This window comes from Lepus europaeus, chromosome 3, assembly GCF_033115175.1.
Source record: "Lepus europaeus isolate LE1 chromosome 3, mLepTim1.pri, whole genome shotgun sequence".
NCBI classification, from domain to species: Eukaryota; Metazoa; Chordata; class Mammalia; order Lagomorpha; family Leporidae; genus Lepus; species Lepus europaeus.
Window position 1 is genome coordinate 25,022,404 of NC_084829.1, and position 26,669 is coordinate 25,049,072.

The 26,669-nt window shown below is 44.6% G+C and overlaps 1 protein-coding gene across 1 annotated transcript; it reads left to right on the forward strand.

The window, feature by feature from the left end:
- Positions 1-45: 45 nt before the first annotated feature.
- TPMT (thiopurine S-methyltransferase) lies at positions 46-21,971 on the forward strand. Its single transcript, XM_062187368.1, has 9 exons — positions 46-140; positions 5,240-5,423; positions 7,278-7,370; positions 11,975-12,107; positions 13,421-13,473; positions 14,037-14,111; positions 18,550-18,635; positions 19,937-19,981; positions 20,388-21,971. Exons 2-9 carry the CDS (start codon positions 5,284-5,286, stop codon positions 20,498-20,500), a joined length of 738 nt encoding a protein of 245 aa, XP_062043352.1. The 5' UTR covers positions 46-140; positions 5,240-5,283; the 3' UTR covers positions 20,501-21,971.
- Positions 21,972-26,669: the final 4,698 nt, after the last annotated feature.

Consider the following 26,669-nt stretch of genomic DNA (forward strand, 5'->3'; position numbering starts at 1 on the left):
CGGGGCCCGGCTCCGGGGGCGGGGCCCGGGCTCCGGGGGCGGGGCCATGCCGCCTGGGCCGGTGCGGCAGAGGTCAGCGCTGGGCAGTGGGCAGAAGCCGGCGACTGTGCGGGCGGTCTCCTGGGACCCTCGTGTGAGCGGTGAGGAGGGGCGGCTCGCGAGGCGTGGGCAGGCCCGGGACGCCATCCCCGGAGTGGGATGGTCTCCCTGACGTCGGGTTCAGGGAGCAGAAGCCGGGACTGGGAGTAAGGGGGTTGGGCAGAGAGTGACGTTCCTGGGACCCCAAAGCCTTGCTGTGATGGTTAAGAAAAGAGGGGCTCTCGGGAATAGTGAGCCGTGCCCTGGGGCGGGGGCAGAGCGCGCGCGGCCAGTAGGGGTGTGCAGGTGCAGAAAGCGCGCTCTCCAGGGAAAGTCACTGTTCCGCCCCAGGAAAGTTACCACCGAGGCTGGAGCCGAAACTGTTTCTTTGGAAAGGGGAGGGGAGGAGGCCAGACCAGCCTGTGGACTTGGGCGACGTAAGGTGCACATCTGAAATTAACATGTATGAGTGGGCATTATTGCGAAATGTACCTGTTATGATTCTTGTCATTGGCACTTTTATTGTATTATAAAAAAAAAAAAACTGTTCTTTCTCCAGAAATGATGTAGGCAGTTGTCAGTGGAGTGCACATAGAGAAGCGGTGACAACAGCTGAGAAGGGAAAAGGTTCTGTTCGTGATATTGATGAGGACAGGCAGCAGTCAGATCTGCTGTTATGTTTACATGTTTTTTCCTCAGTTCCCTTTGTGTGCATTTTCACATGCAAAAATGAAGTTATGAGAAAACTATTTGGAAACATAAGCTTATGGTATAAAAAGAGATACTGAATTCACATATCTACTTTTGCTTCCTTCTGAAATGTCATCGATAATAGAGTTTTTTAAGGCATACACCACTAAGATAAGGGGGATGGGCGAGGAGATGCAAGCAATAAGATTTTTGAATCTGGAAAGCAGATGAACAACTCTAAAAGATTTTGCAAACTTAAGAAAGCTGAATGCTGGCCGGCGCCGCGGCTCAGTAGGCTAATCCTCCGCCTTGCGGCGCCGGCACACCGGGTTCTAGTCCCGGTCGGGGCACCGATCCTGTCCCGGTTGCCCCTCTTCCAGGCCAGCTCTCTGCTGTGGCCAGGGAGTGCAGTGGAGGATGGCCCAAGTGCTTGGGCCCTGCACCCCATGGGAGACCAGGAGAAGCACCTGGCTCCTGCCATCGGAACAGCGCGGTGCGCTGGCCGCAGCGCGCCTACCGCGGCGGCCATTGGAGGGTGAACCAACGGCAAAAGGAAGACCTTTCTCTCTGTCTCTCTCTCTCACTGTCCACTCTGCCTGTCAAAAATAAAAATAAAAATAAAATAAAATAAAAAGAAAGCTGAATGCTAAACCAGCAATCTGAAAAGCCAGTGAGCAACCCTATTTACAGTATATAATGCCCAAGTACTCAGGAATTAACAGTACCAGGTAACTCCCATAGGTGGAAGGGTGAGGTTGAAACCAAGAGGATTGCTTGAAATTATGGTTCAGAAAAGGCTTAATCTCCAGGTGTTTGTCAGCTTCTTGCAACCAGGCGGCTGTCCCTTGCTACAGCAGTAGGCTTTGGGGGAATGCTTCCCTGGAGAGAGTAAAACAAAGTCTCTGAACTGGAAAGATGCACTATACAATGTGGACAGGAAGCACCATACTGAAAATATGGGGATTCATTGAACATCGACTGGATGTGACCCTCCCCCACTCCTGTCCCTTTCTCATGTGGGTGTAGAACCATGGCCCCAAAGACATAATCCTTGGAACAAGAATTGTAAGAACTCTCTATGCAAAGCCTGACCAGCCCAAAGAAAATAAAGGGAATGACATCTGGTTTTCCAAATGAAATCCATTCACATCATCCTGTAGTGACCCTTATAGGCAGTAAACCCCACCTGCATTCTTGAGCATTTAATCAGCTTTTGTTCCAACCTGCTCTCAAGGATGACAGGCAACAAAAGTTGCTGAGCCTGTGCAGAGTGCCTCTACTTTGAAAGAGAGAGACCAGAACAAGCCAACAGAAAAGGCGGCTTGTATTAGATCATACAGACAAATCAGAGAATATTAAATCCACGAAGTAAGAGAATGCTATTTAAATAGAGCACCTGAGAACAAAAAGGAGCTCCTGAAAATTAAGGTTAAAAACTAAGGTAATCTGTCAGAAAGTAGGGCAAAAAGATGAAGAGTTGGAAAATAGAAAAGGTGAGAAATTTACAATAACCAGTCAAGAGGTTCTACAGACAAGTAATGAAGCTCCCATGAAGAGAAACAGAAACAAAACAAACATGGAGGGACTTACATTATTGGCTGAATGAGTCAAGAATTTTTTCAGAATTATCCATATTTTTTAAAAAAAGATTTATCAGGCCGGCGCCGTGGCTTAACAGGCTAATCCTCCGCCTTGCGGCGCCGGCACACCAGGTTCTAGTCCCGGTCGGGGCGCCGGATTCTATCCCGGTTGCCCCTCTTCCAGGCCAGCCCTCTGCTGTGGCCCGGGAAGGCAGTGGAGGATGGCCCAAGTCTTTGGGCCCTGCACCCGCATGGGAGACCAGGAGAAGCACCTGGCTCCTGCCTTCGGATCAGCGCGTTGCGCCAGCCGCGGCGGCCATTGGAGGGTGAACCAACGGCAAAAAGGAAGACCTTTCTCTCTATCTCTCTCCCTCACTATCCACTCTGCCTGGCAAAAAAAAAAAAAAAAAATTATCTATTTAAAAGGCAGAGTTACAGAGAGGCAGAGGCAGAGAAAGAGAGAGATCTTCCATCCTCTGGTTCACTCCCCAAATGGCTGCAGCAGCCAGAACTGGGCCGATCCAAAGCCAGGAGCCAGGAGCTTCTTCCAGGTCTCCCATGTGGTGCAGGGGCCCAAGGACTTAGACTATCTTCTACTGCTTTCCCAGGCCATAGCAGAGAGCTGGATCAGAAGTGGAGCAGTCGGGACTTGAACTGGCGCCCATATGGGATGCTGGTACTGCAGGTGGCAGCTTAACCTGCTACGCCACAGCACCGACCCCTGGAATTATCCAGATTTAAAAGGCTTGACCAAGTGGATGAAAACAGACTATAGAATTGTGAAATTACAAACAGTAGAAGCAAAGAAAAGCCACGTGGAAAATATTAGGATCAGCACGTCTGAACTTAAACAGTAACTCTGGAAGCTAGAAGACAATGGAGAAATTCCTTCAAAATTACAAGGGAAAATGATTTCTAATCAAGAATTCTATACTAAGCAAAGCTATCAATCAAGGATGGGAGGATTTTTGTTTTGTTTAAAGATTTTTATTTATGTGGCTGGCACAATAAGAGAGTATCTTCACAGGGATTGGGCCCATTGGTGGAGGTAAGAGTTGAATTAGCAACAAGTTTATGAAAAATTTATAAATGAGAAAGCAAGAAGGTTATTAATTACAGAATTTAAAAGTTGCATGGAGAAGGAAAACTAATCGTAGAATACCATGTGGCTTAGCTATGAATAGCATTTTTTTTTTTTTTGACAGGCAGAGTGGACAGTGAGAGAGAGAGTCAGAGAGAAAGGTCTTCCTTTGCCGTTGGTTCACCCTCCAATGGCCGCCGCGGCCGGCCCACCGTGCTGATCTGAAGGCAGGAGCCAGGTGCTTATCCTGGTCTCCCACGCGGGGGCAGGGCCCAAGCACTTGGGCCATCCTCCACTGCCTTCCCGGGCCACAGCAGAGAGCTGGCCTGGAAGAGGGGCAACCAGGACAGAATCCGGCGCCCCAACTGGGACTAGAACCCGGTGTGCCGGCACCACTAGGCAGAGGATTAGCCTGTTAAGCCACAGCGCTGGCTATGAATAGCATTTATCTCACCATAATAATGTGTACTCCAGGAGTCAGTGCTGTGGCATTAAAGGTTAAGCCACTGCCTGCAATGCCAACATCCCGTATGAGTGCTGGTTCAAGTCCCAACTGCTCCACTTCTGATCCAGCTCCCTGCTAATGCAGCTGGGAAAGCAGCAGAGGATGACCTAAGTGCCTGGGCCCCTGAACCCTTGCGGGAAACCTGGATGAAGCCTTTGGCTCCTGGTTTCGGCCTGCAGCCATCTGGGGAGTGAACCAGCTGATGGAGGATCTCTCTCTTTTGTCTCTACCTCCCTCTCTGTAACTTTGCCTTTCAAAGAAATAAATCTTTAAAAAAATAATATGTACCCTAAATATTTAATAAAAGTATGGTATGACTATATTGGAGGCTACAAAATCTGAGATGTATGTGTGCGTGTGTATGTGTGCGTGTGTGTGGGTGTGTATTTAGAAGTTAAAAGAGTACATGCTTATTTTCTATAGATATTATCTAGAAATGAAAAACCAAGAAGATGCAAAATAAGTATGCTAATTTGACATTTAGAGGTACATTTCAAGACTTAGCTGAAAGAGTTAAAGGTGGTTGCCTATTGTTGAGAATGGGGATTAGTATTTTATAACAGATCTGTTGAACTGTTTAAATTATATACATTACAACAAATAAAAATAAAAAGGAAATTTTTAAAACATTTTAAAGTAACACACTAGAGCTGGCGCCGTGGCTCACTAGGCTAATCCTCCGCCTTGCGGCGTCGGCACACCGGGTTCTAGTCCCGGTCGGGGCACCGATCCTGTCCTGGTTGCCCCTCTTCCAGGCCAGCTCTCTGCTATGGCCAGGGAGTGCAGTGGAGGATGGCCCAAGTCCTTGGGCACTGCACCCCATGGGAGACCAGGAGAAGCACCTGGCTCCTGCCATCGGATCAGCACGGTGCACCGGCCGCAGCGCGCTACTGTGGCGGCCATTGGAGGGTGAACCAACGGCAAAAAGGAAGACCTTTCTCTCTGTCTCTCTCTCACTGTCCACTCTGCCTGTCTAAAAAAAAAAAAAAAGTAACACACTAGAAACAATTATAAGCTTACAGAAGTTACACAATGTGAAATACTTGTTTATTTTTAGTCCCCTGCTCTCTAAATCAAGCCCTTTTACACAAATGTTTTAATTTGATTTATTTGAAGATCTTTCCTAATGTGTAAGAAAAGATATACTTTTAACACCAGACTCAGTGAAAAATAACTTTTGTAGAGCCTTTTATTGGGTGTTGAAATTTTTTAAAGCCATAATGCTAGGATAATAAGTTTTCATTTAGTTGATAGATAGAATTGCAGTGTCTTTAAGTGACCACATTGCAAATATTTTCCTTTAAGGCATTGGAGACATCTGCCTGTGAGATAAAAGTGTCTACAGAACTATGGATGATGCAAGGACTGTACTTGATATTAAAGAGTACCCTGACACCGAGGTACAAAAAAACCGAGTACTAACTCTGGAAGAATGGCAAGACAAGTGGGTGAGCCGCAAAATTGGCTTTCATCAAGAGCAAGGACACAAGTAAGAATGTTTGGTAAATTCCAGAGAAATGCTCCATCAGAAACTGACTGAAATAGAAGTAACAATGTCGGTACACATTACCTGACTGATTTCAAGATATACATTCTTATCTTTTCGTGTCATAGCATCTCTAAAATCAAAATGCATCAATGACATGTCATAATTTACTGGAAGTGTTTTTGTTTTCTCTTCCCACCATGTATAAATGATGGTATGACTTAAAATTGATGGCCTATTAAATTTATGATTTATATGTTTTCTAATTCCCTGTAGCATCTATGTATTGGTCATGCATGTTATGTTATTCACACAGCCGGCTGAAGCAGTGTGTATGCTTACAGCTCTTTATATTCAGAGTGGTGGTGTTCTGACTTCGATGTGTTCAGCTGTTAAAGTAACATCCATATATGGAGAAGAGAAGCTGAGAGGAATTAATCAGGGAGCTAGGACGGTGAGCAACGTATTAGTGATAGGGGGCCTGGTAGCAGCATAAAGCATGGGGCCAGTGCTGCACAATGTGCTTACTCCACATGTTCCCGGTTCCAGGCAAACATCCCAGCTCCCTGGGAGGTGGCAACTCCTTTTAATCATCATCTTTACATTTGCCCAGTGCTGAGCGGTAGCTGGGGCATCATCGCCTAAGTGTTGTATGGGTTTTTGCCGTCCTGTGGATGGCCTTAGAAATGCCACATTTCTTCAGAGTGAATTAACTCTGAGATCTAAGCTTTTCAAAACTATTTCTGAGATCTGAGTACATTTAGAGAATTTTCCATTAAAAGAACATTAAAAAGTTTTTGGGTCCTTAGGCTTCCACACCACATCACCAAAAATAAAATAAAAAATAAAATAGCAAGAAAGAGGTAGGTAGGTAGGTAGATAGATAGATAGATAAAATTAATATTTTCTGGAGTAAAATATTTTCTGTTGTGGTGTAGTGGGTAAAGCCACCACCTGTGACAGTGGCATCTCATATGGGGTGCCAATTCATGTCTCAGCTGTTCTACTTCTGATCCAGCTCCATGCAAATGGCCTAGGAAAACCAGTGGAAGATGGCCTAAGTGCTTAGGCTCCTGCTACCCATCAGGGAGACCCAGATGAAACTTCCGGTTTAGCCCTGCCCATTGCAGCCACTTGGGAAGTGAACCAGTGGATGGAAGGTCTCTCTGTTTCTCCCTCTCTCTCTGTAACTCTGACTTTGAAATAAATAAATAAATCTTTTAAAAAAGAAAGAGAAATTAATATTTTCCAGTCTCATAAGGAAAAAGCTTATTATTTATTTGAGAGTTGAGTTGCAGAGAGAGGGAGAAACAGAGAGAAAGGTCTTCCATCTGCTGGTTCACTCCCCAAATGTCCACAACAGCTGGAGCAAGCCATTCCGAAACCAGAAGCCAAGAGCTTCTTCTGGGTCTCCCACGCGGGTGCAGGGGCCCAAGGACTTGGGCCATCTTCCACTGCCTTTCCAGGCCATTAGCAAAGAGCTGGATTGGAAGAGGAGCAGCCAAAACAGGAACCAGTGCCCATGTAGGATACCGGCACCATGGGCAGAGGCTTAGCCTACTGTGCCACAGCACTGGCCCCTATTTTTTTTTTTTTTCATTACTAATCAGGAAAGCCCCAGGTGTAAGTCAGATTCACCACTAACTAGCTGTGTGACTGAGCAAGTTACTTCACGTTGGTATTTTTCGTATTGAAATTGGTGATTTTAATAATTGAGGCGCCTACTTTTGTTAAGGTCTTGGAGAATATTAAGTAAAATATTGCATGAAAAATACTTAGTATCATATAATTGTATTCCTGGCCTGTTTGCATTGGGCCAATTCGAAAAACAAGCAAAATCTTTTTTTTTCTTCCCAGGCTATTAAAGAAGCATCTGGATGCTTTTCTGAAAGGCGAGAGTGGACTGAGGGTGTTTTTTCCTCTTTGTGGAAAAGCAGTCGAGATGAAATGGTATGAGCAGATAAGCATTAACACACTCTATTGCTTGATGACTCCTTGAATGAATATTTATCTGAATGTAGATTTAACAATTCCATTCACAGAAAATGTGAATTTCTTTATATATATATATATATATATATATCAGTGATGGTTCTAATAATTATAAATAATATTTTCAAATAGTAAGCAACCAAGTAGAAACAGACAAGACTCATCTTACTAAGTAGCATTTCAAAGAAAAAGACTTAGTTTGGAATCAAAGAGGGAGAAAAACCAGCCTTCCCTCTTACATCTACCTCTTTGTGCATGGTTTAGCTCCTGGAGGTGGTTTGGGAATTTAGCTAAAGTAACTTTTCAGGGGTGGGGAATGTATGGCTCACGAAATCATTCAGTCTGGCCCTGCCAAGGCAACCACAGGCAGGACTAGAAATTCAATACATCTATATAGCAGGCTAATATTTAAGTTGATTATTTTGTGTAGCCCACAAGAGATGTTATTAATATCCAAGTGTCCCTTGTCAAAAAAAAGGTTCCCCAAGCCTGCTAGAACATTTGGAACGCAGGCAGACAGAAAAGTTCACACACAGTTCTACTCTGTCTTCTCCTCCCACTTTGAGAACATGGGAGTTTTTGTTGCCATGAATCACTGTTACAAAACAAGCGATGAAGCAAGTATTCCTTGTAATTCTCTACAAAGAGAATTCACGTCAATCAACAAGCCACTGTTACTATGGGTTACCCAAAAGGCACAAACCTGGAAATCCTTTTCTATCAGAATTCTATTACAATCATAAAATGTAGTCATAGTCATACCTGCCAAGACATGCATTCATTTGTAAACGTTGAATGTTGACAACTTTGGCCATTAAGCTAGAAAAAAAGGACATATAGAAAAGGTTAATAGGCCGGCGCCGTGGCTCAACAGGCTAATCCTCCGCCTTGCGGCGCCGGCACACCGGGTTCTAGTCCCGGTCGGGGCACCGATCCTGTCCCGGTTGCCCCTCTTCCAGGCCAGCTCTCTGCTGTGGCCAGGGAGTGCAGTGGAGGATGGCCCAAGTGTTTGGGCTCTGCACCCCATGGGAGACCAGGAGAAGCACCTGGCTCCTGCCATCGGAACAGCGCGGTGCGCCGGCCGCAGCGCGCTACTGTGGCGGCCATTGGAGGGTGAACCAACGGCAAAGGAAGACCTTTCTCTCTGTCTCTCTCTCTCTCTCACTGTCCACTCTGCCTGTCAAAAAAATAAATAAATAAATAAAATAAATAAAAATTAAAAAAAAGAAAAGGTTAATAAATGCAAGATATAGTAACATAAAAATACTCTGTTGCCTATATGAATATTTTAATCAGAGATGGAATTTTTGCAACCCATGCTCCCTCAATTTGTAGCCGAGAGAATTTGCTGAATGACTAGTATGGCTTAAGATGCATATATGGCCATAAAATTGGGAACGTTTAAATACTATTAGACCTATGTCTTCACCAACTCACTGAACTAAGAAAGAGGGTTACTTTGGAAATCACCTACAAGAAAATTATTAACTCTGTAAACAGATTGTGTTATGGAACCATCATAAATGGTAGCAGTTCAATTCCAGCAGAGATTTCAGTGACATTACGAAAATGATAGGATGAAATGGCCAGTTAAGTGCAATTGTTGAATATTTTACATCTAAAGCCATTTGTAATAAAAATCTTAGAACTGAGCAACTGTAATTGCTTATAAGTTGTTAAAGCAGAGGATTTTTTATTTATGTAACTAACCTATGCATTGACTTCTGTACAAATATCAGATGTGAATAAATATTCTGATCAAAAGAGGTTACAATGAGAGGCCGGCGCTGAGGAGCAGCGGGTTAATGTCCTGACCTGAAGTGCTGGCATCCCATATGGGCGCCAGTTCGAGACCCGGCTGCTCCACTTCTGATCCAGCTCTCTGCTAAGGCCTGGGAAAGCAGAAGATGGCTCAAGCCATCTCTCTCTGTCTCTATCTCTCTGTGTAACTCTGTCTTTCAAATAAACAAAAATAATAATAAACTTTAAAAAAAAAAAGAGGTTACAATGAAATGGTTTAAGATATTTATGTTTTCTTGGTTGTTTTGTTTTCATGCCAGGCTATAGTAGATTATGCTTTGTCTTTCCATTTGTTGACTGGGAAACAAAAACATATTGCAGCCAATCTGGATAACTTTTTTGTGAACATTTTGTAACTTCAAACAGTGGAGAATAAAAAAAAAATTCGTTCTATGTAAGCTCACAGATTTCTAGGTAATGCAAAAGGCAAGTTAGTTATTAATACGTTCCACTTTAGAGCCACTGATCTTTCATAATGTGCTCACCAAGAGTATGTATTCTTAAATAGATAATAGGTACAGTCAGTCCTACTCTGGTTTTGAAAATGTGATTTTTGGCCAGCGCCGTGGCTCAACAGGCTAATCCTCCGCCTTGTGGCACCGGCACACCGGGTTCTAGTCCCAGTTGGGGTGCCGGATTCTATCCCAGTTGCCCCTCTTCCAGGCCAGCTCTCTGCTGTGGCCCGGGAAGGCAGTGGAGGATGGCCCAAGTGCTTGGGCCCTGCACCCCATGGGAGACCAGGAGAAGCACCTGGCTCCTGCCTTCGGATCAGCGCGGTGCACCGGCCGCAGCAGCCATTGGAGGGTGAACCAACGGCAAAAAGGAAGACCTTTCTCTCTGTCTCTATCTCTCTCACTATCCACTCTGCCTGTCAAAAAAAAAAAAAAAAAGAAAGAAAAGAAAAGAAAAGAAAATGTGATTTTTGTTCTAACTGGGTTCATAGGGAACAATGTGAGCATGATTTGAATTTCATATTTTCTTATGCATGATTTTATCTGCAAGAAATGTCATGAAAGCAGAAAACTACACTCTGCTGAGCTGTGTACAGATAGAATGCACACACTTCAGACAGCTCCCAGCTGCCTCAGTTTACCTGGTACTGTGGGGCACTCCTGTTCACGGCTGGTGTTAAAACCCCCATTTGATTCCCTCCTTCCATCACTTCGGAAATTGCAGCCCTTTCAACACCCACTTCTACAAGCAAACTTCAGGTTTTTTTCAAGTTAAAGTACCGCATCTGTAATATTTATATTTCTCATCCATTTAACAGATGTAAACTTATTATAGTTAGGTTTCTGTCATTTTTTCTTTTTAATATGGCACTGACAGAGAATTTTCATGTTGTGCCCTAACCTCCATTCTCCTTACTGGCCTTGTATTTTTATTGCGTAAGCCTTTCATGCACTGTGGTGATTTTTAGGAAGGCGTGTATTGCATTATAGCAGAAGTAGCCAGCCTTTTATGTGATTTGACATCAGATCATCACTGTGCTTAGGTGCTTGTGGGACTGACACTGACTTCTCTTCAGCCTAGATCCAGTGGCTGAATTCTGTAATTACAAAGCGTATTGGGGGAAAATATTACTTATTTGCCTAAGGTAATAAAAAATAGGTGAAATAGGTGTCTGGCTGTGGCTACTTAAAGATAAACCAAATAAAATGTAAAATTCAGATCCTCAGTCAGTTGTCCATATCTCGGGTTCTCAGTAAGCAGCGTAGTTAATGGTTGCTGTACTGGACAGCAAAGTTTTAGAGGGAAATTGAAAAGCATTTCTTCTAGTCCAATTCATTTGTATTAAATCACTGTTTTAAGGTATAATTTTACAAATTTTTAGTTTCTTGTTGAGGTCATAAAAATAAATTTTCTGGCCAGCACCACAGTTCACTAGGCTAATCCTCCGCCTGTGGTGCCTGCTCCCTGGGTTCTAGTCCCAGTTGGGGCGCTGGTTCTGTCCTGGTTGCTCCTCTTCCAGTCCAGCTCTCTGCTGTGGCCCGGGAGTGCAGTGGAGGATGGCCCAAGTCCTTCGGCCCTGCACCCCATGGGAGACCAGGAGAAGCACCTGGCTCCTGCCTTTGGATCATCGCGGTGCGCTGGCCGCAGTGTGCCGGCCGCGGCAGCCATTGGAGGGTGAACCAACGGCAAAGGAAGACCTTTCTCTCTGTCTCTCTCTCTCTCACTGTCCACTCTGCCTGTCAAAAAAAAAAAAAATCAATTTCCCAGAGTTCCATCTAACATGAGATTTGAGAGCATATAGATTGGAGCTGGCATTGCAGTACAGTAGGTTAAGCTGCCACTTATGATGCCATCATCCCATATTATAATGCAGATTCAAGTCCTGGCTGCTCTGCTTCAGATGCAGCTCCCTGCTTACGTGCTTAGGAAGGTGGCAGAAAATGGCTCAAGTACTTGGGCCCTTGCAACCCCGTGTGAGACCCAAATAGAGTTTCAGGCCCCTGGCTTGAGTCTGGCCCAGCCCCAGCTGTTGCAGCCATTCGGGAAGTGAACTAACAGATGGGAAGTACCTCTTTCACTCTCTCCACCTAGCCACCCCTGCCACCCATCTCTCTGCTATTCAAATAAAGAAATAAATCTTTGAAAAAGAAAAAAAAGAGATCCATTTTCTTACATGTCCTATGAAACTTGTGAACCTGAATTTATAAAAATTCCTTAAAATTCAGGAAAATAATGTTTACTAGATTATTCTCCTTTATTTAGGACTGTATTTGAAATAAAATTTAAGTGTAAAATGTGGTTTTATGCAGGTTTGCAGACCGAGGACACAGCGTAGTTGGTGTAGAAATCAGTGAACTTGGGATACTGGAATTTTTCTCGGAGCAGAATCTTTCTTACTCGGAAGAACCAATCACTGAAGTTCCTGGAGCCAAAGTGTTTAAGGTCTGTTTTGGTTTGAGTTAATCGTTGTTTCCATACTCCCACAAAATAGGTTTCCTCGGCCTACGTAATGGAGTTTGCAATATAAGTTTCAGTTGACTTCTCCTGATCATACAAATTGACCTGAACATTTTATGTATCAGTAGGTTGAACTTAAAATATAGATGATATGTGTTAGCTAGCTAGCTAAAGAGATGTGTACATACAAGTACTTTCAAAAGTTCATGGAAAATGGAATTAATTAGTGTTTTTAACTTTATGCAAAAGCATTTGGAAATTCATGCATAGTTTTTTAATGATATGCATTTCTATGAACTTGATGATGACTCCTGTATACATGGGTTTCAAAAAGAAAATTTGCAGTTCATTTCCCATGAACGTTTAGAGGGGAACCCAGCATCAGTGCACAGTGGTTGCAGTCAGCGGCCACAGTGGAGCTTCACAGGCGTTTTCCCTGCCTCCAGCCCTTTCCGCCCTGGGCTCACCCTCATAGTACTTCAGTGACCTTCTCTCATCTGCTTATAAACCTGCGCTGGCAACACATGTTAGGGCAAAATCCAGCAGTCTCCTGTCTCGATGCACCTCCCCATCCTGCCTGCCGCTATCAGCCCCAGCTCCCAGACTGCTCAAGTCCATGTTGTGTTAATCCCTCTACAGCGTGCCCCCTTTCCCCCACTATAATGTCAGTCGCCTCTTGTTCAGGCTTCGCTGATGTTCCCAGGCAGGTTCAGACACAGAAACAGAACAGGCCGTTCCCTGTTGGGATGTTTCTCTGTGCCCTCCAGGCTGTCCCCACTGTGGTCAGAGACTGTGTGCAATTCACATCCATTATCTAGAGGTCAGGGTCAGTGTCCTGTACACTAGGTGCTCAGTAAATCAATGCTTGAATGGTTGAGAGAAAAGGAGGAAGTCAGCGTAACTGCATTTTTCCTATCTTAAAATACTGGACCATTCTGTCCACCTACCTGGTAATTGATTGACTTGCAGATTTATCTTCAGCAGAATGAGTATGGCAGGATTCTTGCTCAAGTAAGCACTGCCAGAATTTTAATGAGCTCTGAAATGAGTAATAGCTCAGTGATCCTCAAGGTTTCCCTTTTGGTTTTCTTTTTAGAGTTGACCCAAAAGAATCCCAAACAGGTTTAAAAAAAAAAAAGTACCATTAACATGCAATAAAATGTTTTATTTTTAATTATATTCAATTTGCATTTTCTCCTGCCACCCTTGTTTTGCTTGGACTTTCTTTTCTTTCCTTGACCATTCATGTACCTCCCAATTAGGCAGAAAGCAATTTTTTTTTCGTGGTTTCATTCCAGAGTTCTGCGGGGAATATCTCATTGTACTGTTGCAGCATTTTTGATCTTCCCAGGTAGGACTGTGTACTATGTTTGCACTTTTACAGGCACGAATGTTTGCTACTCAGTGCTGGGGCTTGGGGGGGGGGGAGGGGGGCGGGGGGGCTCACCACTCCCATCCATTTGTGCAGCATCCACAAGGACGTGATTTGAGTCTTGGTTCTGCAGTTATTTTTATCACAGCCCAGACAGCTGCACACTTAGTAAGTTTGTCCTTGGACGGCTCCCAAACTGCAGAAAACATTATTATGACCCAAGGCAGGTAACACAAATGAATGACAAGGTGCGAAGGAAGGCACGATCGCACCTCCCATAGGTTGTCACACACTGTTCCTTGTTCTTCCTTCTTGAGCCCCAGTTGTAACTGAATGAAAAGACTGCGGCCACAGGCTCCTAAACATCTCAGGAGCTGGGGGGCCCCCAACCTTGTAGACTCCAAACAGAGAAACAGACATGAGACTCCCATTCCTTACCATTTGGTGAAATACTTGCATGTGCCACGGAAAACACTGTGCATTTTGTTAAAAATTTCGAATTTTCATACATAAAATGCTTCATTTCTTTTTCCTTGTGGTAGACTAAATATCGGGAAATTTGACAGAATTTGGGATAGAGGAGCATTAGTGGCTGTTAATCCAAGCGATCGAAAACGGTAAGTGACTTGGTTTCATTATATTGGTTTTTCTTTTCTTTTTAAGCCTTCATAATTTAGTATGTGTTCTTTTTCTGGGTTTCAGAAAATTAGCTAGGCTGTGGCTAGATTTTGTTGTTTGAGATTTACCGGTTCTAAGTTCCAATAGCTTATTGCATCTGGAATTAAAAGACTAAGACCAGATTTGTCTGAAAAGTGTAGGATTTATCTATCAACAGGCTCGTGGCTCTGTCACTTCCAAGCTGTGTTACTTGTTCAAGGCTCTCAACTTCTCTAAACCTCCATTTCCTCTTCTGCACAACGGGAATATTTCTACTGACGCCATCATCACAACCTTTACTAACGTGACCAGCTAACACTTCCATTTGTCAGGCATTGTTTACTATGTTTCAGACAGAATTAACACGCTTGATCAACTCACGATCCTGTGAGGTGGATGCTATGAGGATGCGACGATCAGATTAAGCGTTAGTGCCTGGCAGAGCTGAGATCCAAACCTCAGAGTTTGGCTTCACAGTCCATGCTCCTGGTCGCTGCATTAGGCTGCCTCAAAGCATTGTGGGAATCAAAAGAAATGGTATACACAGGTACTTCAGAAAGTTCATGGAAAAGTGGAACTTTAAAAATGTAAGTTTATTTTGGTGCAAAAAAGTTTGGAAATTCATGCAGAATCTTTTTGTGGTACATGTTTCATGGACTTTGTGAAGAACCCCTTCAAGTGCAGAGATATAAAATGTTTACACCAAAATAACCAAATCTGTTCATTCCGTTTCCATGAACTTGTGAGGTACGCTTCTGTATGCAGATCAGCTTGTTAACTGTGGAGAACCCTGTAAATACCAGCTATGACTGTCAGAACACGTGCTGTTGACATCTTTGGTAACCATCCTTATCATCCCTAGTCTTATTACAAAATGAATTGAAACGATCAGAACACATACTGAGAAAAATGTGATCATAGCTACGTACATCCCCACTCAAGTTATACCCCTGACGTCCCTGCTCAGCTATAGTGTATGAGTATCAACATTGTTATACGGACTAACACCTGCTCAAAAAGATCACAATGCACATTAGTGAAGTGGAATTTTTATTTTTTAAAAAATTATTCCATGAGGAATGCTTGTTACCAAACCTAATCTTAAATTAGACCATGCCACATCTTCTTACCCTGTGTGTTCCTTTGATGGTAGTTCATGCTCCTGTCTGTCCTCTTTCTGTCTCCACTCTTCCTTTATCCCTTTTCTTGAACCTTCTTCTTCCTCATATGCTTAAAGTCATCATTCCCACAGAGACCAACTGTCTTCTGTTATATACTGGCCCCTTTAATGATCACTTCAGTCCTATTATACTTTCATTCAATTATTCAACAAGTAGTTACGATGCTTCTGTGATGTTCTGGATATGTCCTGTGTCAGTTGTGGAAGAAATAACTGAACACACCATCCCTGGCATTTGCCTTTGTCATTTTCATATTTCCACTGACTGCATGGCACTTCTCAGGGAGCATCAGTGTCCTGCATCAATTCTGTGCACATTTGTGCACTAAATCCAGTTGTCTAAGTCTGTAGGTGTTCATCCACCTCTTTGAGGCTAATCTCATTGGAGGCTTTGGCCTGAGTGGTAAAATCCACAAGGCAGCAGGGTGAGCCTGGACATCACCAGGTGCAGATGGTGTTGATGGTGTTTAGCTGTTTGCCTAACATCTAATGTGGAGTACGTTTAGCATAAAGTTGAGCATGGTACGTATTTATCGAATAAGTGCATGGAAACAGATCAGCCTTGGAGCAAGGAAATACATTATTTCTTGCCAAGCCACACCACTTCCCCTCCCATTAGATTTTTTTTTAAAGATATATTTTATTTGAAAGGCAGAGTTAGAGGGAGGAGGAGAGGGGGAGAGGGAGAGAAGAGGAGGAGGAGGAGAGAGAGATCTTCCATCTGCTGGTTCATTCCCCAAGTGGCTGCAACTGCCTGGGGTGCACTAGACCAAAGCCAGGAGCCAGGAACTTCAGCTGGGTCTCCCATGTGGATAGCAGGAGCCCAAGCACTTGGGCCATCTTCTGCTGCTTTCCCAGGCCATTAGCAGGGAGCTGGATCAGAAGTGGAACCAGCTGGGACTTGAACCTGTGCTCATATGGGATGCCAGTGTCACAAGCAGTAGCTTAACCTGGTGTTCCACAATGCTGGCCCCTTAGATTTTTTAAAAATATATTTATTTATTATTTGAAAGGCAGAGTGACAGAAAGAGATAGAGAAAGTGAAAGAGAGACAGACAGAGATCTTCCATCCACTGGTTCACTCCCCAAATGACTGCAACAGCCAGGTCTAGGCCCACCCAAAGCCAGGAGCTTGGAACTCCATCTGGACCTCCCACATGGGTGGTGGGGTCCCAAGAATTTGGGCCATCCTCACTGCCTTCTCAGGCCATTAGCAGAGTAGCAGCACTCAGATATGGGATGTGAGCACCACAAGCTGCAGTTAAACTCGCTGTGCCAAAACACATGCTCCTGCCTTAGGTACAAAGACAAGCTAAGTGGCCATTTCTCTCCTGGTTAACCAAAAGTAGTAAGGCCCCTTCTGGAACTTGTATTCAGGGAATGGCTTGGCCCTAGACTCTGTGCCTTCCCTAGTTGCTCTCTCTCTCTCTCTCTCTCTCTCTCTCTCTCGGCCGTGTGTGTGTGTGTGTGTGTGTGTGTGACAGAGAGAGAGAGAGATCACAGCCCTGAGCAGAGAGAGAGAGAGAGAGAGAGAGAGAGAGAGAGAGAGAGATCACAGCCCCGAGCACACCTTTGTTACAGGATAGCTACTTATTCTGAACCAACAGAAGTGAGGAGCTTTATCTCTGTCCTGGTGCCCAGCATCTATCCCTGAAAGGGCGCCTTGTCTCGCTGCCAGCTTTTCTTTAGATTGCGCATTGTCAAGGACTGGTGTGTTTTCTACTGTGACTCTTGCATGACAAATCAGCGGCTTCGCCTTTCTCATTTTTCTGAATTTTTTGAGACTGGTGGACGCAGAAGGTCCACACTCCAAGAAGAGCAAATCTGTGGGTCCTAGGAAACATGGCCAAACCAGCCAGACAGCAAATGTCTTCCTCCCTCTTTGTCAGACTGAGTTGAAAGGGAAAGGTTTGTGCTCAGAAGTTTGCTGTGCTTGGCTGGTCCACTCACCCAAAGAGAGAGTTCTCTTAGCTGGGAGATTTGTGTTACAAAGCAAAAGGGCATCGCAGCGGCCAACCCTGAGTGCTGACCACGTAGCCGGCAGCATTCTAGGCACTGCGTTCGTGTTCGCTGAGCAAGTTCTCTCAGCTGCCTGCGACGTGGGTCCCGGTCTCATCCCCATTTCACAGATGAGGGAACAGAGACAGAGAGGTTAAGAATTTGTAGAGCTCACGTAGTGGTAAGTGCAGGATCTGGGGTTTGAACTCAGCGGCACTGTTCAGCCCTCCCCTCATTTTCACAGAACCCTGCACAACCAGGCTCTGTGGAAACTGGGGAGCCAGGGGCCAGGCCTGCTGCCTTGGCGGGGGGCTGTGAGCCTTCTCCGTCTGTCTCTCATGGCCTCACTCCCACCCTCAGGTTCCTACTCCTACTCCACCTCCATTCACACATATCTGCCTTGCTCCCCCCCTCAGCCTTCGCAGCCCCAGCCACCCCACAGCGCACAAGCTAACCCCACAGCGCACAAGCTAACCCCACAGTGCACAAGCTAACCGGCGACCACTCCGTGCTCTCTTAATTACATTTCCAAGTGGAGTCATTTGCTTAGTGTGACTCCTCGTCCAGATCCAGGCCCAGCCTCGACTCTTGGCCTCTCTGCTAACAGGTCCCGTTAGGGTCAGGCAGTCACTAGGAAGCAGATGTGGCTGGGAAGTGGTGCCACCTGTTCTCCAAGGCAACTCTCATGGGATGCTCCCACCAGCTCCAGTGGCTTCTACCACACTTGTAGAACTTCCAACTTCCTACTATGTTAGACTGTCTCCTACCACATAGAGGAAAGGGACTGTGATGTGCCTTTCCTCCAGGTGCCTCTGGAGAGGTCCCAGCCACCCAGGCCCCACAGCAAACCTGCCCGGTCCATGTGCGGGGCCAGAGCCCTGACAGCTTCGCCTTCAGCAGGTGCCTGGGAGGGTGGGAGCCCTGTCCTTGAGCACACAGAAGTGGCCCAGTCATTCAGGAACTTCATGGCCAAGGTCTCCAGGCGCTGACTGCCACAGCAGGCTGAAGGGGCCTTTCTCCACCTTGTGTGATGTTTTATGGTCTGAACGCCTCTCCCCATCCATGCCATTTCGCAGCGTAGTTCATGTGGTTGTTAGAATCAAACTCAGTAAGGTCAATGCAAGTAAATACGAGCTTGCTGCCTGTGTCTGCTCCCCTCCAGCCCCTGCCTGCGTAGAGCAGTGTAACACACAGCCTCGTGTGTTCTGGGTTTTTTCCAGCTATGCAGATGTCATGTTGTCCCTGCTGAAGGAAGGGTTCCACTACCTCCTGGCTGTGCTTTCTTACGACCCAACTAAACACGCAGGTAAAGTTCTGCTTTTGTCTGTTTCTCTTTCTAGTTGCCTGGTTTCCCGATTTAATTCTATGACACAGATAACTGTTCTTTTCTAATGTATCTCATAGGAAGCCTAGTGTTTGTACACATGGAGAGAATTGTACTCTTGGCTAATGAGAACCTTGTACATGTTTTTAATGTTCTTTTCAGTTTTGTTTGTCATTCATAACTGTAGAAGAGGGGAAAGCATGGTTCGAATAGAAAAATCTCATGAGTGCTCGACCCTGGGTAGAACTCTGGCTGCAGTTTTTATACAGGCACAGCACCAGGGGCAGTGCTAATGCACACGCACAATTTCACCCTCAAGAGATCGGGGGAAGTAACATGGGTGACAGGGTGTTAGCAGGAAATCTTTAAGGTACTCTGAATTTTATAATTTCTGAAACCTTGTAACATTTCTGTTATAACTCCTTGGAATCTATAAAAAGGATGGTTTCATTTGGATCCAAAGATTGATTGATTGATTTGAAAGGCAGAGTGGCAGAGAGAGACAGACAGAGAAGAGAAAGATCTTCTAGTCACTGGTTCTTGATGCCCTTGAACACTGAAACTAAACCTTGCTCATTCACTTTCTGGACAATGACACTTCTTTTCAGGGAGCAATGAAAGCCAAATACGTAGACTTTTAGTTTGTAAGAATCTCCCTTAAAATATTTTTAATTGAGCTTATTTTAAAGTGCGCTGTTTGATAAATATTTACTCATGCTGGTACATTTTTCTATTTGAATACATCAGGTCTTAAAAACCCATTAAAAGGCAAAACCTGGTGTCCCTAATTAGGTCTGAGACAATCGGATGGAACCAGAAATTAATGGAGGCAGCAGTGGGCTCACTGATCTCATTTACATTCCATTCATGAACCGGAGGCCTGTGGGAAGCAAACAGCCGCCCTGTGTGGGGGAGGAGTGTTGCTCTGCTATGTGCTGCCAGGCAGAGGCAAGGATCCCATGGTCAGAATCTGGGTGAGGGCGGGGGGCCCAGAAAGGAAGACCCCAGAACATGAAGAAAACCTCAAAGGCGTTTGCCCTTCTCTGATTCCATGTCCCTAGCATTGCCTTCCCCTCGGTAAGCAGTTTACTTCCTCGGGATGAGATGCACAAAAGAAGAGTCAGAACGTGCCACCTCTTCCTCTGTTTGCATCATTCGATTGTTCACAGAATGAGGACGCTTAGGGCATTGGAAATAAGCCAGGAGGCGGGCCCTGAGAATTTCTTTCTCTTTAGAATGGAAAGATCTACAGAAATAATTTTTCACATTTCTCTTCTCCCTAGGCCCACCATTTTATGTTCCTGATGCCGAAATTAAAATGTTGTTTGGTGAGTTATGGACTTGTGCTTGACTCTTCAAATCAAGCTGACAGCTAACTGCTTTGAGCTGTTAGTGAACTATTAGTGTCTAGAAGTGTAGAGAATTCAGATCTAAAAGTATATGTAGAAGACTCTTATGCAAGACTGTTTTATCCTAGAAGAGGATGCAGTCTCTATTACTTTTTTAATTCTATTTTTTATGTTAAAGACACTGAAATGTCTAGAAAGATGGTATATGTACGTTTGCTCTTAGGGATTATACAATTTAGAATTCAGGAAATTTTCCCTTAGCATTTCCTTATTTTTAGTAAAAATATGAGCCAAGTCTTCAGGACACACTGGAAGTGTTTCTAGCAGAACCTGTGCCGTCACTCTCCATCGTGCCTGGTTTTGATATACTTTCTTCTTCTTTCAGATACAAAATGCAAGATTCATTGTCTTGAGAAGGTTGATGCATTTGAAGAGCGACATAAAAGTTGGGGAATTGACTACATTTTCGAAAAGCTATATCTACTTACTGAAAAGTAAATCAGACATAAATAAAATTGAGTAACTTCAAAATAGTTTTTTAGCAATTGAAAACTATGCCAGGACCCAAAAATATAATGGATGAATTTCTAAAAAAAAAAATCATAAAATCATATCACAGCTTTTTGTTCAGAAATGCACCTAGCTTTTTGGAAGAAAACATATACTAAGATGTCAGATTAGCGCTTCTGGAGAGGAGAGTATGATTGAGGGCAAGAGATTATACCTGTGTATGTCTTACAGATGGCAAGAATTTATTACAATCAGCATGTATTACTTATTATAGTAAAATTACTTTGAAAAGAAAAGAAAAATGCAGTTATATACAAATTAACAAAATATAATAGCTACAGAAACACATTCTTTATGGAATTTAGAATGGCTAAAGAAATGTACTATTTCAATAGAGTTTAAAGTAGCCCAATAAATAATATAAAAATTAGCTTTTACTGTAAACCCTCATCTTATGCTCAAATCCTAGCACCACTTTTGACCTGGTTTTTTCCATGCATAATTTTGTATGTAACAGAATCAAGAATCGGAAATTTTTTAATTGAATAAACCAAACTGTGTAGAGCAAAATCTTTTTCTGAAACTGTAAGAATTTCTAAAGATATTTTTCTGAGTTTGGCAATTGTTTGTTTCTTCTTTGTTTACATGATCAGGCCTTAGGAAGTATAACACATTTAGGGCTAGATTCATGTCTGAAAACTTAGATTCAAATCTCTGGGTTTTTCATTAATAATCACGTTTTAGTAAGTCACATATTCCTCTCAAATCCTGTATTAGCATTTTTTAGATCAGCTCATGTTGATAAGATGGCGTGTGTTACAAAATATAAGTTACAGGGGCAGGTGTGGTAGCATAGCAGTTAAAGCCTGGTATGAGTCCCAGCTGCTCTACTTCTGATCCAGCTCCCTATTAATGTACCTGGGAAAGCAGCAGCAGATGACCCAAGTCTTTGGTTCCCTGCCACCCACTTGGGAGACCCAGAAGCTCTTGGCTCCTGGGTTTGAATTGGTCTAGCTCCGGCCATTGTGGCCATTTGGGGAGTGAACCAGCAGTTGGAAGATCTCACTCTGTCTCTCTCTCTCTCTTTAACTCTGTCTTTCAAATAAATAAGTCTTTAGAAAAGCAAAATATAAGTTACAGTAAGTCCCCATTTATCTGTGGTTTTACTTCCCACAATTTCATTACCCTCCATCTACTGTGGTCTCAAAATATTAAAAATTCCAGAAATAAATGAATTGTGTATTTTGAGTAGAATGATGAAATCTATTGCTATCCTGCCTTTTCTCACTTGGGACATGAATCATGCCTCTGTCCAGCTGTGTACACTCTCCACCCTCTGGTCACTTAGCAGCCACCTGGGTTATCAGATCTATCATGACAGTATCACAGGGCTTGTGCTTAAGTAAGCCTTAGATAGTGAATAATGGCCCCAAAGTGGAGGAGTAGTAGTGTTGGCCATTTGGATATGCTGAAGAGAATGTGTACGGTACTTCCTGTAAATGCAGAGGTAAAAGTGTAATGAGATATTTTGAGAGAGCATATTCAAATAACTTTTATTACAATATATTAATTGTTCTATTTTATTATTTACACTTAGTTACTGTTTTAATATCTCATTGTGCCTAATCTATGAATTCATCATTGGTGTACATTTGTAGGAAAAAATATAGTGTATATAGAGTTCAATGGTGCCCATGGTTTCAGACATCCACTGGTGGGGCTAGGTCTTAGAACATACCCCTAGGAATAAGAGGGTATTATGTATGTGTGTTCTGGATTAAAGTTTGTTGATGGGGAGGTTCTTGAATTCCTTTTTTTTTTTTAAAGACTTATTACATTTATTTGAAAGGCACAGTTACAGAGAGGGAGGGAGATACAGAGAAAAATGGAAATCTTTCATCTGCTGGTTCATTTCCAGGATGGCTGCAATGGCTGGGGCAAAAGCCAGGATCCAGGAGCTTCATCAGGGTCTGCCACATGGGTGTAAGGGCCCAAGGACTTGAGCCATCTGCTGCTGCTTTCCTAATTAGTAAGGAGCTGGATCAGAAGTGGAGCAGCTGGGACTTGAACCAGTGTCCATATGGGATGCTGGCCCTTCAAGCAGCGGCTTTACCTGTTACACCACAGTGCCATCCCTGAACCCTTTTAATATTGATGAATTTGGAGGGTCTCCCTTGCTCACAATGATTCTAAGACTTGTCCCCATCCTATGGTGGGGGCTTCCAGTAGCCATGACCACCAGACTTCACACTGACCTAAGCTGGGCCAATCCGATTCTCTTCAGAAAGACAAGTTGGCTGCTTAGAGGGTGACCCTGTAACATGTACTCCCAGGAGTGGGGCAGCCACGTGCTACCACGTAGGACTGAGGAATGCAAGAATGCGGATCTACAGAGAGAAGCAGTGGTGAGCATGGGAGAGAATCATCGTTTGTGTAACTTGTGTATGCTTGAGGGAACACTGACTTTTTTTATTTGGTTTTTAAAGTTTCAGCGTGAAAGGTATGTTACAAATTATTTTAAAGCCATTGAATTATTTTCAGAAATTTCCAAAAATACCCTTTATTTAACATTTAATTTAAATAACAGGGGCTGGCCCCATGGCATAGTGGGTAAAGCCACTGCCTGCAGTACTGCCATCCCATATAGTCACCGGTTCGAGTCCCAGCTGCTCCACTTCTGATCCAGCTCCCTGCTGTGGCCTGGGAACACAGTGGAAGATGGCCCAGGTCCTTGAGTTGCTGCACCTGTGTGGGAGACCCAGCAGAAACTCCAGGCTCCTGGCTTCAGATCGGCGCAGCTCCGGCCTTTGCCATCATTTAGGGAGTAAACCAGCGGATGGAAGACCCCCCCCCCCCCGCTGCCTTTGTAACTCTGCCTTTCTTTTTGTATTCTTTCTTATTTGAAAGTCAGAGTCACAGAGAGGCAGAGGCAGAGACAGAGAGAGAGGTCTTCCTTCCACTGGTTCACTCCCCAAATGGCCACAATGGCCATCTGAATCCAGGAGCCAGGAGTTTCTAATGGGACTCAATCAGCACCCATAAGGGATGCCAGCACCACAGGCGGCGGCTTCACCTGCTACACCACAGTGCCGGCCCCTCTGCCTTTCAAAAAATAAATATTTTCTTAAAGAAATAAAAAATAAAACTAAACAAATAAATAAATAACAGGGTCCCTGAACCCCTGTAGGCTGTTCTCGGTGGTCTCAGTGCCCCCGATGCCCACTCGGCAGGCATGAACGCACCAGCACAGACACTTGCTGTTCAGTAGGACACGGAACAGAACCAGAAGTTGAAGTGATGATTGCGGCTGTGGGAGAATGGGGCATGAAAACCACAGGGATACAGCCAGAACATTAATGCCTGCCTTCCGGCAAGCCGGGGTGTCCTGAACGACGGGTCTGGAGGGAGCTCCCAGCTACAAGGGGACTTCTGGGCAGAGTGAAGTGACTCACAGAAGCCCAGCCCACCATGATAGAGTACAGGCAATTCACTCCTGCACACCTGTGCTGGGCACCTGGCATTATTGTATGGAAAGGAAGCAAGGTAAGATGAGTGTTTGTGCATCCATGTATATGTCTATGGGACACATCTTTAAAATCTCTCCAACAGAGATTTCTACTGAACACTTTTTTTTTTTTTTTTTTTTTTTTTTGGACAGGCAGAGTTAGACAGTGAGAGAGAGAGAGAGAGAGACAGAGAGAAAGATCTTCCTTTTTCCGTTGGTTCAACCCACAAGTGGCCACTACGGCCGGTGCGTTGCGGCCGGCGCACCGCGCTGATCCAAAGCCAGGAGCCAGGTGCTTCCTCCTGGTCTCCCATGCGAGTGCACTCCTGGGCCACAGCAGAGAGCTGGACTGGAAGAGGAGCAACCAGGACAGAATCTGGCACCCTGACCAGGACTAGAACCCGGGGTGCCGGCGCCGCAAGCGGAGGATTAGCCTAGTGAGCCGCGGCACCGGCCTCTACTGAACACTTTTTAAAAATCAAAATTGCAGAGCTGATGTTGAGGCACAGCAGGTTAAGACACCACTTGTGATGCCAGCATCTCATACTGGAGTGCCAGTTTGGTTCCTGGCTGCTCTGCTCTGATCCAGCTCCCTGCTAACGTGCCAGGGAAGGCAGCAGAAGATGGCCCAAGTGCTTTGGCCCTTGCCACCCCCATGGGGCCAGGCTTCAGCCTGGCCCAGCTCCGGTTGTTATGGCCATTTGGAGAGTGAACCAATGAATAGAAGTGTGTGCGCACGCTCTCTTATACTCTGCCTTTCAAATAACTAAATCTTTAAAAATAGTACTAAAAAAAAAAAAAATCAGAATTGCCTGTAGTGCTTAAGCTCATGGGATAACAGAGAATCCCATATCGGGGTCATAAGCATAGTCACTCTGCTGGTTGCAGCAAGTAATCACATCCCAGATTTATTCATTATGCATGGCTTTCACATATGACCTGAAAATTTATGTCTGAAGATCTGTGACCCCTAATCCATGGCTATTAACAGAAATCCGTTCCACTATTGGTGTTAACTCTCAACAGCAATTAGAGGGGGATAATCCAGGGAAGTGGTAGTTCTAAATCTGAATATTGATTTGCATTTAAATCATTGAACACACAGCTTTCTTGTCAAAAATTTGGGAGTACAGGAAAGTCTTGAAAAGCTGGTAAACCCCAGCCACAGAGAGCCTTCCTGCTAAGGCGGTGCTGTCTCTGCCTTCATCAGCTGATGCAGGTGCATGGTTTTATACAGTTGCAGGCATATTAAGGAAACTGAATTGTATCTCCACTGTCTTCCCCACTATTTCATCAACCCTTTCCTGGGTCACTAAATGTTTTTCCAAGCCAAAATTTTTTCATGGCTTTGTAATTTCTGTCGCTCTGGCTGGCATTCATTCAGCGACTGAGCACTCCTGTCACCTAGGGCTTAGTTTTCAGAAATAAGAACTAAAGAAAGAGGGAATACAATAAATGAGAGATTTTAAGAGTGGGTAAAGAGGTCACTTGGGTTTCACATCCTTGGTAAAGGGGAGGAAGGGCCAGTGGGACGAGGTGGAGTGCTGGCTTGTTTTGATGGGATGGCCGGAGCAGACTCTGGCTAATTCCATGGGAAGCAGTGAACGATGCAGAAAATGATCCCAAGGATGGCTCTGCTAGGGCGTGGGGACCCCAAACTGGAGAAGACTCAAATGTGTTTTAGTTCTGAAGTTTTGCATAATTAAGAAAAATCTTAATTCCCAATCAAATGCCACCAAGTTGTAGTTCCTTACTTCAAATTTACCACTAGATTCATTTTTTAAAATGCTATTCCTTTAATAATTTTTATTTTTATCTATTTGAAAGGCAAAGAGACAGAGAGAGATGTTCCACCCCTTTTCACAACAGTCAGGGCTGGACAGACTGAAGCCAGGATTTCAAGTATGGGTCTTCCACATGGGTGCTAGAGACTCCAGGTCTTGAGCCAAGTAATTGTCCAACTGCCTGTGGCCTCCTAGGGTGCTCGTTAGCAGGAAGCTGAAGTCAGAAGCAGAGTAGGGACTCCAGTGCAGGCACTACGACATGGGACGTGGAATGCAGGGTGTCCCAAAAGACGTCTAAATCACTGCACCAAAGGCCCGCCCTCCATTAGATTCCTTTTTTTTTTTTTTTTTGACAGGCAGAGTGGACAGTGAGAGGGAGAGACAGAGAGAGAAAGGTCTTCCTTTTCTGTTGGTTCACCCTCCAATGGCCACTGCGGCTGGCGTGCTTCGGCCGGCGCACTGCGCTGATCCGAAGCCAGAAGCCAGAAGCCAGAAGCCAGAAGCCAGGTGCTTCTCCTGGTCTCCCATGTGGGTGCAGGGCCCAAGCACCTGGGCCATCCTCCACTGCCTTCCTGGGCCACAGCAGAGAGCTGGCCTGGAAGAGGGGCAACCGGGACAGAATCTGACAACCCGACCGGGACTAGAACCTGATGTGCCGGCGTCGCAGGTGGAGGATTAGCCTAGTGAGCCACAGCGCCGGTTCCATTAGATTCTTGACACTTGATTATTAGGGTAGGTTGTGTATGTGCCACAGGCTTTCCAGCACCACTGCACTAATAACCAAGCAGTAAGGCAACTACCGTGAACAGGCTCTGATTTTGCTGCAGCTGTTTCCGGTTAACTTCCTGTTGATTGGACTGGAGTCCGG

Coding starts and splice junctions, on each gene's coding strand:
- TPMT (XM_062187368.1), top strand. CDS start 5,284: ATGGATGATGCAAGGACTGTACTTGATATTAAAGAGTACCCTGACACC. Junction 18,636..19,936: donor CGACCCAACTAAACACGCAG/GTAAAGTTCTGC, acceptor TCTTCTCCCTAG/GCCCACCATTTTATGTTCCT. Junction 19,982..20,387: donor CGAAATTAAAATGTTGTTTG/GTGAGTTATGGA, acceptor TTCTTCTTTCAG/ATACAAAATGCAAGATTCAT.